This window comes from Primulina eburnea, chromosome 4 (genome assembly GCF_022965805.1).
Source record: "Primulina eburnea isolate SZY01 chromosome 4, ASM2296580v1, whole genome shotgun sequence".
Lineage (NCBI taxonomy): Eukaryota > Viridiplantae > Streptophyta > Magnoliopsida > Lamiales > Gesneriaceae > Primulina > Primulina eburnea.
The window spans coordinates 1,807,242-1,824,154 of NC_133104.1; the positions used below are offsets into that span (position 1 = coordinate 1,807,242).

The following is a 16,913-nucleotide window of genomic DNA, read 5'->3' on the forward strand; positions in this document are numbered from 1 at the left end:
CATATATATATATATTATGGTATCATGAGTCTAGTATGTAGCTAGCTCCAGGGCAATAAAACTAGCTACTATACGCCGAGCCAAGAGATTAAGGCAACGTCCCTCTCATTCTTCTCTCTCAATCCCAAACCAAATGACACTACACTGCACTATACTACCATGCATCTGCACACCAAGCCTCTCTTTTACTCTGTCCTTTTTAAAGTCACGAGACACTCTGCCTCTTTATTTCATATTCATTCAATTTTCTTGAGAGATATGTATTAGAGAGAGAAAGGGAGAGAGATATTAAAATGAAAATGTTTCCAGTGTTGTTGGCAGAAAGAAACTGAGAGAGAACTTTCAAACCCTTCTTTTTCTTCCATCACTCAACTATAGCCCTCTAATTTCAGTCCCAAACTGAAAGTCTTATAATTTTCCAAGCTTAAGTTGAATCCCATCTGCAAGAAAGTCCAGAATTATTGATCAGTTCAAAGAAATTTTGATCTTTTGGCATATGTCTTTCTCTGTCGGACGTTCCATTATGTAGGCCTCACCCCAAAACTTAATTAAACTCCCCCGAACAACTGCATCTATCTTATCTTATCTTCTAAATGTTTTCTAGCTTGCTTTTGATTTGAATTGCTCTGGTCCCTATCTAACCTTCTGTCTTCTGTTTTCTGTTTTTTGTTCTTCTGTTTTTCCAGGAGATCAGAGGGAAATCCATTAGATCTTAATAACTTACCGGAAGATTACGGTAAACAGACCTCTGAAGATAGCTCTTCATCTGCTGGTACATGGCTTTGTCTTTACTATTGCTTTATTGAATGCGGGTTCTTGAATTTGATTTGAGATGGAAAGAAAAAAAACCACCATTTCTTTCATCTTGATTCCAACATGAAATCATCAACTTTTGCTAGATCAACACCATAACTTTCAGTATTCCAAATTATATGCATTGGTTCTACTTCTTACAGTTGCATCTCGATTCATTTTGAGCTAAATAAACGTGTTTTCCCGTCGGAAACTCCGTTTCCTCCTAGATTTTCTTTTCTGTCTTCATAAAAAAGACAGCCCATTTTTTCTTGGCAAATGGAGTTTGAGATCGAAACCCTAGAAAGCAAAAAAACATTGACAAGACAAGAAGAAAAAAGAAAATAATTATGCTGGAGCATCATAATTAATTTGGTCGAATTAGGGTTGAAGTATAGGCATAAGATGGGTCTCATCAAAGTTGCTTTAAATGGCATAGTTGCAGGAGGAGGCTACAGAAAAAAGAAAAACGGCGCAAATGAAGCAAAAGATGAGTGTGGGAAGGTGTATGAATGCAGGTTTTGTTCCCTTAAGTTCTGCAAATCTCAAGCTCTCGGGGGACACATGAACCGCCACCGCCAAGGCAAACTCTTTTCATTTACTTATTTTTATTAAAACTGCATTTTTCTTTGAAAACATGAATTTTAGCAAAGTTCGTTATACTATGAAATGCTCCCACTGTCTTTTTATTGTTATTTATTGGGCAATGACATAATATTCCTAGTTTATGAAGCACTGTCTTTGTCAATCTTTTCTTCACACGTTCTTATCAAGAAATTAATACTTGTGTGGAATGATACGGAAGTCCGACTCCAAATTTGTTTAAAAGAATCTATACATCAAATCATAAAATTTTCTCTCAAAGTGACTCTTCGTCGGAATTCTTATTCATAAATTTGAATTTAAATTTACATTTTTGAGTACATTGGAAAGGAGATTATAGTGTTAAAGTTGCGGGGATTGAACCCGAATATTGATAAAATGGTTTATTAATACAGATAAATTTTTGCTTGTGGTTCCAGAAAGGGAGACAGAAACATTGAACAAGGCTCGTCAACTGGTTTTCAGTAATGATTTGGCCCCAACTACACATCACTTAGGCTATGTTTCAAGGTATATATATATTTACAAACCCCCAATCAATAAAATAAGGTCGTTTTCATTGCATTTATATTTTAACCAAATGTTGATTATTATGTCTCTATATTTAGCAACGGGCAACCAATCCCACATGGAGGATACCATCATCAAGCAACCAACATATCCGATCCATCCTTGCCTTTCAGATCCATATACCCTACAAGATTGTTCCAGGCATCTTCACCGCTGATACCGCCCCCGCCGCCGCCTATGTACACTTCTCCTCAACGTCTGCTGCCGTTCCCTTCGGGACCACCGATAAACGAGTACTACCTGGGACATGTCCTCTCAAATCCTACATTCGGAACAACCCAAAATGAAGGCAATTACACCTGCATCGGAGCACCGGTGGGGCACGGTGGGGGTGTTAGAGACATGACACTGCAGAATCAAGAAGACGGATTGAACTGGGGCCGGAGATAAAAAGGGACAAGATTGGAGCAGTTGGAAGATTTGATGATCAATCAGTTTCAAGATGGATTCTACGTATATTTGTTTCTTAATGTTTTCTTTGTGTTGTTTCTTGGTGAGTGAGAGTGGCAATGTTTTAATGTTGGTGGTGACAAGGCACACTCACTGAAAGAGAAAGATATGATCCAAGCAAACTGACAAATTAAATGCCGATGTAAAATTAAAGAGACATTTTTTTTTGCTTTTTCCAAAATGTGGATGGATTATGCCATTCACATCGGAATCATTCGATGGATCCACTTCCATCTTCGTTTATTCTTATAATATTGTCATTTATTTTTCTTTTTTACGTAAAGATTTTCATAACCGCAAAAATCTTGAACTTTTAACAGCTTCCAACTTTGCAGCATGCAATGCGCGCTGCGAAAAGTCCATATACGCGTCGTGGAAAGCCGTTTTTGTTGTACTGTTGATGGTACGTCTTTACACATATAATTTTTTTTTTCTTGCTGCTAAAATAAAATATAAAAGTAAACAACAAAAATTTTGTAAAGTATTATCAAATTAGTAATTTTATCGAGAAATCAATTGTTTTGAAAAAAACTATTTGATTTTGACTTATGTTATTATAAAATGCTTATATGTTTAAATTTTTACTGTTTATGTAATTATTGTAGAAACGTATAAGGCTCCGTTTGAAAAAAAAATCTTAAAGTATCTGTTTGGATAAAAATGTTGTAAAACGTTTAGAAATTTTAAAAAAGTGTTCTCTAAGTATATTTTAAAGAATAATTGTTATATATATATTTTTTTAGTGTTTTTTTAATCGAAGGTAGTGATGGAAATCAAAATATATTAACTTTTTAATTCTAAAAATATTTTTATATAATAATTGTCCAAAACATATTTATTTTTAAAACAACTTCTAAAATATTTTATTAAAAAAATTAATTTTTTTTTTATAAAAACGGTTTAAAGTACATGTCCAAAACGAAGCCATAATTTATAACTGTTTCTTACTAAAATTTTATTTCCTTAAATCAATTCAATTCAGAGTAATTTGGGAAGCAACTGCAAAATTTTATGAATGCAGTTTTGTAATTTGGGTGTGGATAAAAAAAGATAAACTGATTTGTTCTATTAACTCGCTGCTGTTATGAAGAACAAGGAAAATTACAATTTTGATCATGCAACTAGTATGTTTTCTATTTTTTTTTTCTAGTTATAGGTCAATTACCATTTTAATCAACAAATTTATCATTTCATCTTAGTTCTTTTTCATCGAAGATATGGCATGACGCCAGAAAATGATGACATAGAGATTGATATTTCTGACGTGTCTGACACAACGTCAGCACTCCGATGAAAAATGACCAAATTTGAAAAAGTGCTAGTTAGTACTAAGACCGTAAATTAACAATAACATGAATAAAATTGAAAAACGCATACATTACCAAATATGTAATTTTCTCGAAATTAAACATACATAAGAGATCTAGTTTTTCCCTTAAAATGAATGACCAAGTTTATTCTTGCAAGTGGCCTACTCTTCTACTTGCTTTCCATCGTCCCTTGGGAAGGAATATTACAACTTTCCCCTCATTCAAAACAAAACGTCCTAGCTAGTCGTTCTCACATGATAATTAATCAGACCCATACCACATGCCAATGCAAAAAAAAAAAAAAAATCAGTAAATATAGTTTATTTTATAGGTATCGATAATTTTTTCCATTCACCAAATTTACTTGCTGGAAATTAGATTAGCCGAAACTTTCAAACTCTAGGGTTTCGATAGTCGTAATGTAATGTTTCACTCTTTATTAAAACTTAAATTCTTGTAAAAATAATATTAATGAAAATTAAAGATACAGTGACAACAAATCACACAGCCTAGCTAGCTGCTTAAGAATATTTGCAGATTTAAGCAAATTTCGGCCAAAAGCTGCAGCAGTTGAATTTCGAGCTACCTACAAGTTCAAAAATAGGCTCCATGTAAATGAACAAATATATGCACTCTAATTGGCAGGTCAACTCTATGCGCGACAAGGCCTAATCCCCTAGTGCTTACACATGTATATACATATATAATATTCTGAAATCTGAATAGCCTCTCTTGTGTAGGTCAAGCTGGATTCTGCGATTATCCAAGATCTGGCCTTTTGTCCATATTTCAGTGCCCCAATGATAAAAAGATAGCAAAAATCATGGTGAATTTTTATTCTTGATAAAATTATACTCAATTACTGTATAATTTCATACACGCTAGCAAGAAAACCTGTGGTCACCACGTTTGAATTAAGACTAAAAAATAAAAGCTGTTCCAAGAAACTTACTACTTGACACCCTACAAGCAAGGAATTTTTTATTATTTTATTGCCTGATAAATAAATATAATTGATAACCAATTTTTTTTATATAGTTGGGGCTGACTACAGCTGAATTATATGGGAGAAAATAAAATGGGTGTCGATGATATAATTCGAAACTTTTTTGAATGTTTGAAAATTCCCTCTATAGCAATATGACGTGTAATTATGTGCAAGTATTTTCTATTTTGGTTTATGTGTTACAAATTTCAGTTTTAGTTAAATACTTTTTTTTTTGGTATATTTTGATGTGAAACTGACACGACGTTAACCAGATATTGAAGTGGTATTTCAAGTGAAAAACCACCGAACTTGTCGAAAATTGAAGATCTATGACAAAAATTGCAATTTTTCATCAATAAAATTTTATTTTCAAAAAAGGACTGAAATTTTATTTGACCATTTGACATCTAAATCTCTTGGATTCCAGTCTCAAGCTGAATATCTTCGCAACCGTGGAGCAGCACCTGCCTGATGCTATTTCAAGTTATATATTAATTCCTTCTTCCTTTTCTTCAATATTTCTTGTTCATTCAAATGATGGTACTATTGTAAAGATTTATATATCTTAAACTTCCATTCCTCGTTTTGACCACATGATCCCAATGTCAAAAGAAAACAAAAAGATTCTACCAAAAAACCAGTCTCACTGTTACACTACAAGAGAACCACAGAACACTACGCGTTGTAGTCTCTCTCACACAAGCGAAATCCCGAGATTTTCATTGGTCAAGGGTTTATATTATATATTTGAGTGGAGCGTGCATTTATTTTGGCCAGTGGAAACTACACGGAAAAAGGTTGCAGCAGTATCCATTTAAACTGCGAAATCTGAAAGAGGGCTGCAGCAAAAGTCGATCACCCTATATCTTTTAGGGTCTGCTTAGTCGTGGAAATATGGCGATTTTGGAGATGTTTAAAGCTGCATGATGCGTACCAGTTAATATATATTATAATCATAAAGTTTTGTTTGTGAGTAATAACTATAACAATGATTCGAGTATGTTTGTAGACTGCTTTCATCTGTGTTCTGATAATTACAACTCGGTCACAAACAAAGTATTGCCACCATATCTAATTTTGGCAGGGTGGATTCTAAAAAATATATATAATAATAGGCTAATTAGATAAGACTGTGTATTTGGTATTTTACGAATTTGTCACCCTGTACACTAGGTGTGCAGGGTATCATGAGCACCGCCTACGTGGCGGTGCATGATTGATCAGTTTTTTTTAAAAAAAACAAAACAAAAAATTTTGTGTGGTTGTGGGCGTGCCCCGTAGGCAGGCACCTACAAGTGTGCATGAAAAGAGTGTGCAGGGTATCATTGCTCTGCTATTTTATATTGTTATATTGTCTTTATTAGATTGTTTTAGTGGCTACTCAAAATGTATCTATTTTTAGTCATAGAAATAATTATATATATATCCTTGGATACTTGCATATTTTTATAGCTCACACACGTATGAATAAATTCGGGGAACACATCCGCCTGCCTCGTATCCAAAAAATGTAATTTCAGTCATGTATGTTTGGTTGTATTTTTATATAATTTTTGTCATTTTTCTTATATGGTGCATTATAGCACTGACATGACGTCGCACACTCTCGTGAAAAATAGACTAAACTTGAATATTCAAAAATAAAATTGAAATTTAACAAGTAAATATCAAAATCGTAAAAAACAAATGGTCATATATGAGAGAGATTTTTAACGATAATTTGTAAAATACTTTGTTGCCTATTTTTTATCGATAAAAACTTGTGTGAGACGATTTCACGGATTGTATTTTGTGAGAAGATCTCTTATTTGGGTCATCTATGAAAAAAGCATTACTTTTTATACTCAGAGTATTACTTTTATGGTGAATATTGATAGAGTTGACTCGCCTCACAGATAAATATTTGTGAGACCGTCTTAGAAGAGACCTACTTTTTTTTATAAAGGAATTATGAAGTGTGTAATAATTGATGGAAATGAATTAATTTTAAAAAGTAACTGCGGAAAATGACATGATAATGTTTTTTTTAGATTTATAAAGAGAAGATTTTTTATTAAAAATATATTTAAAATAAACTACCTGACGAGGAAAAAGAAAACATTAACCCCCTATCCGTTGGTAAATCCAAACGTTACTTCATCTATGGCGTCTTCTCTTGTCTCCCTCTCCACAACCACACCGCTGCTTCAGCTTTCCGCTTCTCATTTCATGTATTCTCAAAGAAAAGAAATCCAGTTTCACTTGTATTTCAGAATTACGGATTTAATTTTCTTTTTTTGCCGATCAACAGGGCAATATACGAACTTTAAAGGAGAACCCACTTGCATTTCCTTCCATAAAATTCTCCCACCCTAAACAAAGACAGAGGCAACCACTTGTCGTTCTGAATTCATCTGCTTCTGGAATCCAAGAGACTGTTGTAGGCGGCCACAATGTGCGGTTTCGTCTTAATAACTTGGTCCCGCAACCCGGGTCGTGGAAGAAATCGAAGAGAGGGGAGAGGGCATTCGGCTGGACAGGGAGGCAGTTGCGGATTTGGAATGAGAGGTCAGAAGTCTAGGTCTGGTCCTGGGGTTCGAAGGTGGACAGATGCCGTTGTACCGGAGGATTCCGAAGTTGAGAGGGATTGCTGGAGGTATAGTTTTGGTGTAAAGATTGAAAATTTCCACGATTTAGTTCGTTTTCTGTATGTATTTGTGGCTAATTTAGCTTATACACAGATGTGTGGAACTGTTTGTGGTGTAAGTAATGGTGATTTTGGATAATGCTGATGATTTTTCCCTGGGGGATGTTTGGTATGGGGTAACCGCTGTATAATTGTTCTATGATGTAGTTGATTTAGCTTATGTTAGCTGTTAAAGGGTATTAGTATCACTACGACAATCCAACAGAGTTTTCAAAGTCGCTAGCTATATAAACATCCTTGCATCATAGCAATTTCATTATGCCTGCTTCACTATATTCATATCTAATTATCATGGGTCTTTATGGATTAGAATTACTTTCTTCCGTTTTTTTTCCCAAAAGAATAGGATGGTGGACTGCTAAAAGCTCGACGCCTGAAAATTTGATCTTAAAATGTGTTACATTTTGAATAGGGTATCGTGGTTATTCAAAGTTAAGTGTCATGTTTAATTTCACGGGGAAAGTCAGTGGAAATATTGATTAAGATCAAGCGGACAGAATGCGATTAATAAATTAGTTTAGACTCTTGATATAGGTGCACTTGTTTAGTTTGCAGATAATTATTTTTCCACTCCCGCTTGTGCATAAGTCAAAAGGATTGGCATTCGTTAGACCATGCTGCTCGATTCTAGAGATTTCAAAAAGATTTTATGTCAATCTGTTTATTTTGCTTAGCATCAATTTTAATTCCCGAATTCATTATACTCTTCTAGTCTTCAGCAAAAACTATTTAATTGTAATCACGGGAATACTGAAGTTTTTTCCCTCATAAAATTAGCCAGCACTTAGATGTGTCCATGATTTTGCAAAACAATGAGGGGATGAAAATCCAAATCTGTTATTGATTTGGTGAATCTTTGAATTAAAACTGAAATTATACTTGAATTGGTGAAAATGACAAAACTGAATCGGTCTAATGAGAGGATTAAAAACGAAAATTGTATTTGAATGGTTTAGTGTAAGGTTTTCTGGTTGCTTTGCACTCAATTTCTCTATTCTAAAGAGGTGGATTTGGAAAGGATGTGGATTGATATTTCATGAATCGTAGGGATTGCGAGATTGTAAAGGAGTAGCATGCACCAATCACATGGTAATGAGGTAAAAGGCAAGATCGTGACAACTTAATGAGAGGTGTTGTGATAGGTTATTGAGTATGAGAAGTTACGATGATGATAAGATTATCTCAGTTCAGTTGATTTGTGCAAGGAAAAAAGAAAATGTTGTTCATTAAGTGTGAGTCGCGGAGCCTTTAAAAGGGACCGTTCTAATGTTCAAAGTATTGAATGATGGACAATTAAAATATGAAAAATGGCATATGACTTTTAACAGATATAAAGAGGAATCATAATTGGAATGAAGAGAATAAATATCAAGAAACATTCAGTCAGTTATGCATAAGTAAGTAATAGAATTTATATTCTGTAACATCAGCTGCAGAGAGTGAGTCAGACTAACTTCGAGTAGGTTTAATTCATGCTTTGTTGATATGTATATTTTTTCACATAAGGTATGCATGCTGGACTCCCGAAGTATGTGCCCGTCAACTTGAAAGCTATCGCTGATGCGGAATTTCAAGAGGGAGAAGTGGTTTCCCTGAAGTCATTGAAGACAAAGGGTCTGATCAACCCATCGGGAAGGGAAAGGAGACTTCCTCTAAAGGCAATGATTAGAAGACTAGACTTTGCTATATTTTCATATATTAGTCTCCTCTAAAGGAGACTTTCTGTTCCTTTGAAGTTTTTTGTACATTCTTTGTTAAACATTCTCCAGTTCACTAACTTAAATCATGTGCTGCAGAAATGATGGCCGGCCTAAATATGGCCGGTCGTTATATCTGCTGACACATGACTTGTGTTAGTGAACTGGAGAATGTTTAACAGATAATGTACAAAACAGAACCCACAGGTTAGACACTAGCTTTCATCTGTATCCAGATTGAATCTGATTATGACACCAGTTAAGAGAGATAGCGCGTCTCCTTTGCTGCCATGTAACGGTTTGTCTCAAAACAAATAATCTTTTCCTATCATTAATTTCTTTTCTCCTTGTTTGTGTTCCTACCTCAGGAGGAAGTACTGAAATCAAATAGAAGATGGGTGGTTGCATAGAAATTTAACAAATTCCATCTCGTCGAATACCAATTCCAAGTTCTTTCTTTTTCCGCCATTTTTTGTCTGAGGCTTTTAGTTTAATTTGTTTTTCTGGGACTGAAGTGAAGGTTTCACATGATGGGACATTATAAGACCAGATTTATTCATAGTTTTAAGGTGTAAAATTTTCGTTGTGCTTACTTCCATGAGTTTGATCTTTTGAGTGAATACTTTTTTTGGAGTCTGTGTTGCCTAATGTAAATGGCCGGCCATTCGCGTGTTTCCTTTGAATGTTACTTCTAGGAATATATTTCTCAGTTTCTAACATACATCCGAGGATGTATTAAATTATAAAATTAGTATTTGGCCACCTTCTAAAATTTGGCTGGTTTTAAATACTATTTACCATGTAGTTCATGTAACCATACCTGATTATCCCAAATTGGTCATTTTTCTTTAGTTTTCCATTTTTAGCTAGGGGGCAGGGGGGGTGTACCGAGGATTATTTTTAGTTTGTTCTTTTTCTTATGCAGAAATTTGTGTCTTGAATCTTTTCCAAATTCCACCATGCCCCAATTATCCGTATTAGTCATTCAAAACACTGGTTTAAGTTGTATGTATTTTGTTGGTCATCAATTATGTTCGACACGAGCATTCGAAAAGCCCTTGTCATAATACTCTCTTTCTTTCAGATTTTAGGTGATGGAGAACTGACTGTGAAACTCGATTTCAAGGCTCGTGCCTTCTCAGAATCAGCAAAAGAGAAGCTTGAGGCTGCAGGTTGCTCCCTAACCATAATTCCGGGCCGGAAGAAATGGGTCAAGCCATCAGTGGCTAAGAACATTGCACTAGCCGAAGAATATTTTGTCAAGAAAAGAGCAGCAGCCGATTACCCTTCTTAACCTTGATCATTTACGTCAAGTCCAATACCGGTATATGAAACGTTGAAGCGAGCTGTAATTCTGTTGTTTCACTTAATATCTTGTTTAAGTATTTTTTGTTGAATCTGTCGAAGTGGAAGTGGTTCAACCCAGGTCCTGATTTGAAGATGAATGTGCGTAGCCGACTAGCCGTACCGAGTTCAAGATCTGTTAATTTTTGTGCATAGTTTTTCTTTTTTTTTTTCGGAAAATGTTGAAAAGGGTAAAAAAGTATGGAAAATTACTCACTGTTTGCATGGAATCAATTTCAAGAACCCGATACTTCTTCTCATCATCCACTACCTACGTCAAAGAATTTTCTTTAGTCGCCCAAAGAAATGGAAACTTTTCCTCCCCTTCGGATTAAGACAAGAAAGCGACTTGACATCTTGGGTAGATTCGAATTTTAAGACTTCTTTTTATCTTCTGAGATGGAATTTCAAAAAGAAAAATGATTTCTCAGTTTACTTTTCCTACATGCGCTCCAAAGGAGCCAGCACCCTATGTCAACAAAATATTCCTTCTTGTGAATTAGATTTATTTTTCAGTGATTTCTCGTGGGATGATCAAATGTTTGTTTCCGTGGAAGTGGGACTTACTTCTTACATGAGACTTGGGTTTTCCGTATTGGCTAGGTTCGAGCCCGTTGTGAGGGACTTACTTCTTACATGAGACTTCTTTTTAAAGCCATAAATAAATATGTTCACTTACTCTTTTATGTTCATCTGGCTTTGTGCTTTTCTAGATACCCGCACTAGGCAATAAAGTGCCTAATAAAAAAGAGTATGTCTTTTTGTGAGACGGGTTCACAAATCTTTATCTGTGAGACGGGTCAACCCTATCGATATTCACAATAAAAAGTAGTGCTCTTAGCATAAAAGATAATATTTTTTCATGAATAACCCAAATAAAAGATACGTTTAACAAAATATGAGTCGTGAGACCGTATTACACGAATTTTTGCTATAAAAAAACTTTCTTGAATCATAGTTGACGCCTAACTAGTTGTCTATTCTGCTTAAATGTATCTCAATTAAAGAAGTTAAAATCCCGATTCTTACACGCTAATTTCGAAAGGAGACAAACGGGCTTGACACGCACAGAGAGAATATCTCACCATGTGTGGGATATCATATTCCTGGATCTTGTTGGTATCATGCGTTACGCGAGTCAAATGAGTTGGCTATTGGGATACTTTGTTTTAGCAGAATTTATGTTGCGTGTTAATTATCATAGGTAGTATGTAAGACATGAGAAAACCAAAAGGAAAGCGAGTCACTTAAATTAAACCCAAATTTAATCATAAAGGTTGGACACCCCAGGTTACCAATATCTTTGGGCAGAGAGTTTGCTATGGATTTAAGAGCTTGTATCACTTATTAATCAAAGATGGTTGTTAAAAAATATATATCATTTAATTTGTAATTTTGTGACATTTGAATTTATTTAAATCAAATTAATAAACAGTATTTTGGAAACAGAATTGAGAGTTGATTGGTTTACTAACAAGATGTCTTGTTGTATGCTTAATATCACACGTGCTAGATTCAAAATTTCTCGTTTTGATGATAATAAACAGTATTGAACTGTTTCAATTCTAGCTGTTATTTCCTGGTATTTATAGATATCAAAGTGGACAACTATTCATCCAAGATACATGTTCGCAAAACTATCTATCTGAAATGTCCGACCAATCTACATATTAGAACTCTAGCTCGTTATTAAGTCCAACCAATGTGCATATCAAACCGCACAAATCAAGCTTGACTTGTCAGAACATTACTAGACAATTCAATGCACATTATCTGACATCTCCAGTTTGCAAGAATGTCATGTAACAAAACAAAAATATTTGTAGAATATTTCTCTCTCATTAACCAACTTTTTAGAAGCCGTTTATTATCTTATTAATTTGGATGCAAATCAAGATGTATTTATTACGGCGTACTTAAAAAAGATAGGAAACAAAACGAAAACTTTCTTTAATATCAGATCTCAATACAAGTGATTGTTGGAAATGATTTGACGGTTGAAAAACTCAAGTATAAATATGGAGACTCAATGCTGAAGAAGATTACCAAAAAGCGTTTATCAATCTATCATTCTGATCATATGCTCTCAATATTATTAGAAGTCTTTAGCACGCGAATCTTCTAATTTTTAGCTGGTAACATACCACTCGCTTATATTTTTTTTTATCAAATCATCTAAGGCTCATTCAGTGTTACTTTATCAACTCTAGCTGCTCAATCTAACTATTAAAGAGTTGTGATTGTGTTTCTGTCTTGACAGATGGTTCAAAAGATTTTTTATTATTGCAGATACCATTTTTTTTATTTCAGGCAATGTGATAAGCTCTATATCGAAGTGAATTTGAACAAAGATTATATAAATCAATTTTTTTAGTGAATTTTTCTTAAGTATATATATATAATGACACAAGATACTATAGAAGTGATATAATTAGATATATTATGATATATGATAGAGAGTAGAATATATATATATATATATTTATATATAGATTATATACTAATATATATATATTATATTCATCTAGTGTAAAAGTAAATGCACACAATATATTATAGAAGTTAGAACGTTAAAATGTTCATCTAGTCTAGCCAGCACTCTTCAACAACCTTAAATATCTATTGTGGTCTAGCCAAGTCTAGCCGATTGAGATAAGTCATAAATAGCTATCTACTATTTAGACAAGCTCGAGTTGCATTCAAGTTTATTTTAAGTATTTATAATTCACATCTTCTAAAAACATCTAATCCCAACCAACACGAAGTTGGATATGCTTAAATTTCATTTAAACTCATAAATCATGATTACACATTTCAAAATTCCACAAAATAAAATCATTTAAAATTTATTCCTCAATTTTTTTTTTTAAAAAAAGTCCAAATGATTTCATTCAAAATCAACTGCATACCTAAGTAATTGTGTAATTAATTTGTTTTTTTAGGGAAAGGAATTGTCTGAAAAACACAGTTAAACACCTTCTCTGCGCTTATTACCATAATTATATTTTGACTGGTCAAATTTCAGTCTGTAGGTTTGGCTCCTATAAAATAAAATAAAACAAAACGTCATTATTGTAATGTTACAGCTATTATATATAATTACTTGCTTAGTGTCTTCAAAATATAAATTAATATTAAAAAAGACCCTTGATCTACTTTTAAATAAATAATTAATTTTCATCCCAACCACTAACGCTCCTCCCAATTTCTTTTTCTATTTTTTCAAAACTTTTTGGTAGGGGCTCAATTTCTATATTGACTAGTCTTAATATAAGAACTATCTCCGCATGCTATAATGTTAGATTTAAACTTTTCATACTAATTTTCTATAATTTATATAGGGAAAAACTTGTGTAAGACGGTCTCACGAGTCGTATTGTGTGAGACATATATCTTATTTAGGTTATCCATGAAAATTATTATTTTTTATGCTAAGAGTATTACTTTTTATTGTGAATATCGGAAAGATTGACCAGTTTCATATATAAAGATTCGTGAGACCGTCTCACAATAGACCTGTTCATTTATATATTACAAGAAAATATGTTGGAGATGGAAACAAAATCATGCAGTATGGAATCTCTTGTTTAATTATATTAATATTTATTTTATTAGCATAAATAATAAAATTAAAATTATTTTGTCTCTCGTTAATCCTTGCCATGACTTGTATAAATACAAAGGAAACGCTCCGCAGTCACTCTCCCTCTTTGCCCGAGCCTGACTATTTCCGCTCTTCTTTTTTGTCTTTCTTTTTTCTTTATCTTTTTTATTTTTTCCTCTCTTGGAATCCTCCCCTTTTGGAGGTGCTCCACAATCGTGTACAGCTCTTCCAGGTAAATTCTTGATCTCATCTTTTAATTTTTTGTTTCTTCGCCTTCTTGCAGCTGGGATGGAGGTGGGCTACTTCTGGAAAAACTTTTTTCCGTGTGATTTTGTAGTACTATTACTGCGATTCTTGTATGTTGAAGTGGGCTCTGTTCGAAATTTTTTCCTGAAAATTAAAAAACAAGTTTTTGATGTGAAGAAGCTTGAATCTTGTTTTTTTTTTTTTTTGCGAATATATGTATTTTCTGAGTTGAGTTCTTAGTCTGGTGACTTGTGATTGTATTAGGTATGCTCCGTATATGGAATTCGAAAAATGTTTGTGTCTTTTCAGATCTGTTAAATTTTCAGCTTAATTCTCATTACATCTTTTAATATTTCAGTTTGGATCGTGAGATCTTTCTTGATTTGTTAACCGAAAGCGCGTCTTATTTCAGAAAGATTAAAAAAAACAAAACTTTCGATATTTTCTACAGATCTGTGTGTTTCTCGTCTATGACTACTGGAAAATATTTTTTAAATCTTGTATATCAACTGTTTGTTTTGTCTGTAAGAGCAAGTCAAAAGATGCCCGACTCTTTTTTCCAATTTTGCCGCTTTGTCCGGATCTTAATCACTGAAAACAAATTCAAAGAAACAAATTTATAATATTCCCAGTTAATTCAGGTTGTTTGCGTCCCTCTTGTCTACGGATCTATCATATCCCTCTGTCTTGAATTTATTTTTGAATTTATTTTTCTAACCAAGATTTCACCTTTCTTACCATATCAGGGGTATTATTTATTCAAGATATTTAAAAGATGAATCACTATGCAATTCAAAAAAAGGGCTTTGTTTCCTGTGAAGAGATGATAGGGATCACCACGGCCAGCGGTGGCGGAAGATCTATGGAGAAAAAAGAAACTGTTGTCTGCCCAAAACCGCGGCGGCTCGGCCTAATCCATACCACCCTTACCGACTTTTCTTCTATGAGACCTCTCCGATGGCATATCAGGTAAATTTGTAATATCACGTACCTTTTTCTGGTCCTTCATTTAATTATTTTAAGCCTTCTTATTTTTTTTATTTTTGTTTTCTTTGGTAACAGCCATCAGCAAGAGATTTGTGAAGTTAAAGCTGGAAATGAACTTCTTGACATCATTCTTGCAAAGGTTAGTTTTCTATATAATCATTATTTGAGAATGGATGGATCATTCATTTGGTATGACTTGCAATTAATTTAATAATAGTAGTTAAAAATTTGTTTCTAATTTAAGCATTCAACTCGCCTCTGAAATTCGGTTTTCCAATCTAACAGGGTGGTTCTGGTGTTGATCAATCCGTTACCCATGTAGCCTCGTCGCCCCCATTTTTTCCCGGGTCACCGCCGAGTAGAGTATCTAACCCACTAACTCGGGACTCACGCTTCGGGGACAAAAAATTCACCCCCGTCTCACCACGTGCGATCCCAACTCCATCAGCGGAAGGGTCTGGTCTAGCCCCTTCCCCATCATCCACTCGCAAGGGTGGTGGATGTGTTCGAGCAAATTTTGGTAACAATCCGGCCGTGAGGGTCGAGGGGTTCGACTGCCTCGACAGGGATAGGCGAAACTGCAGCATCCCGGCCCTGGCCTAGAGTGTACTTGTACAAAGAATCCAAGCCGATTTTCGACGAGAAGATGATTTTTGCACAATCTTGGTTGTGTGAGTAATAGGTGGATTATTGATAATTTTTGTCCAAAAAGTGTATATATATAATGTTATTTCCGAGTGTCTGTAATTAATGGAAGTCGTTGTATTAACCGATTTTACCCCCCTCTTTGTATGGTGTAAGTAAGAGATGAGGGGGATTCTTGGTAATTTGTGTTCATTTTGGGGGGTCATTGTTGAGATTTGATTGTATAATAGAGAAATCTACATGGTATCGAGTCGTTATCTTTGGTAGCCCCAGTTTGCTTTGTATATATTATGGAAAAAAACATTATAATTTTATATATAAATACAATGTATTCAATTGGTTCCAAAGTTGCTATAGTATCATGATTTGAATGATGATGCGTGTCTCGTTTGTTTGCCACGCGAAAACGAGGAATTATTGTGTCAGTGGGTCGATTATGATCGATTTGGATATATTTTAGTTCCTTGATTTCAAATTTTTAGATCTCCAATATGATCGATTTCTCGTCTTTTTTTGGTTTTTTTTTTTTTTAAAAAGAAAGAAACTAGTGTAAATCCGCCAGAGATTCCGAAAAAAGTGGTTTAGACATTGTTAGATTCCAACAACTTGCTTTAAAAAAATTATTTTATTTAATAAAAAAATAAATAACCAGGAAGAACCTGGATTGGGAAGATCAATCTTAAATAAATATAAAAACGGTACGAGGACGACCTTGCCATTAGGCAGCGGTCGGGTGGGGTGGGGTGGGCTTCTAAATGGCCAACCCAGCCCAACCCACATAGAGCGCGTTTCAACGGTCGTTATTTTTGTTAAGAAAAAGAGGAGATAACGATATCATATTAACACAGTCCGACAATTCGGTCAAATAATTTAAAATATAGATTTAAGATGGATCTCAAAGATATTTTGGTCTCAAATAAAATATCATCTTGAGGGAGTATGTCAAGACCCAAACAAATTAAAATTATCTGTAATAGGATTTATTTGATTG

General features: G+C 34.1%; 2 protein-coding genes and 1 pseudogene across 2 annotated transcripts; all 3 read left to right on the forward strand.

Annotated features, from left to right (window-relative positions):
* Nucleotides 1-213: 213 nt before the first annotated feature.
* LOC140829668 (zinc finger protein JAGGED-like) lies at nucleotides 214-2,700 on the forward strand. The gene is made up of 5 exons (XM_073192971.1): nucleotides 214-525; nucleotides 687-772; nucleotides 1,232-1,375; nucleotides 1,815-1,905; nucleotides 2,004-2,700. The coding sequence occupies exons 1-5, from the start codon at nucleotides 497-499 to the stop codon at nucleotides 2,353-2,355; spliced, it is 702 nt and encodes a 233-aa protein (XP_073049072.1). The 5' UTR covers nucleotides 214-496; the 3' UTR covers nucleotides 2,356-2,700.
* A 4,127-nt stretch (nucleotides 2,701-6,827) lies between these two features.
* Nucleotides 6,828-10,638, forward strand: LOC140830531 (large ribosomal subunit protein uL15c-like; annotated as a pseudogene).
* Nucleotides 10,639-14,123: 3,485 nt separating this feature from the next.
* On the forward strand, nucleotides 14,124-16,269 carry LOC140830532 (uncharacterized). Its single transcript, XM_073193887.1, has 4 exons — nucleotides 14,124-14,276; nucleotides 15,037-15,259; nucleotides 15,353-15,416; nucleotides 15,563-16,269. Exons 2-4 carry the CDS (start codon nucleotides 15,066-15,068, stop codon nucleotides 15,878-15,880), a joined length of 576 nt encoding a protein of 191 aa, XP_073049988.1. The 5' UTR covers nucleotides 14,124-14,276; nucleotides 15,037-15,065; the 3' UTR covers nucleotides 15,881-16,269.
* Nucleotides 16,270-16,913: the final 644 nt, after the last annotated feature.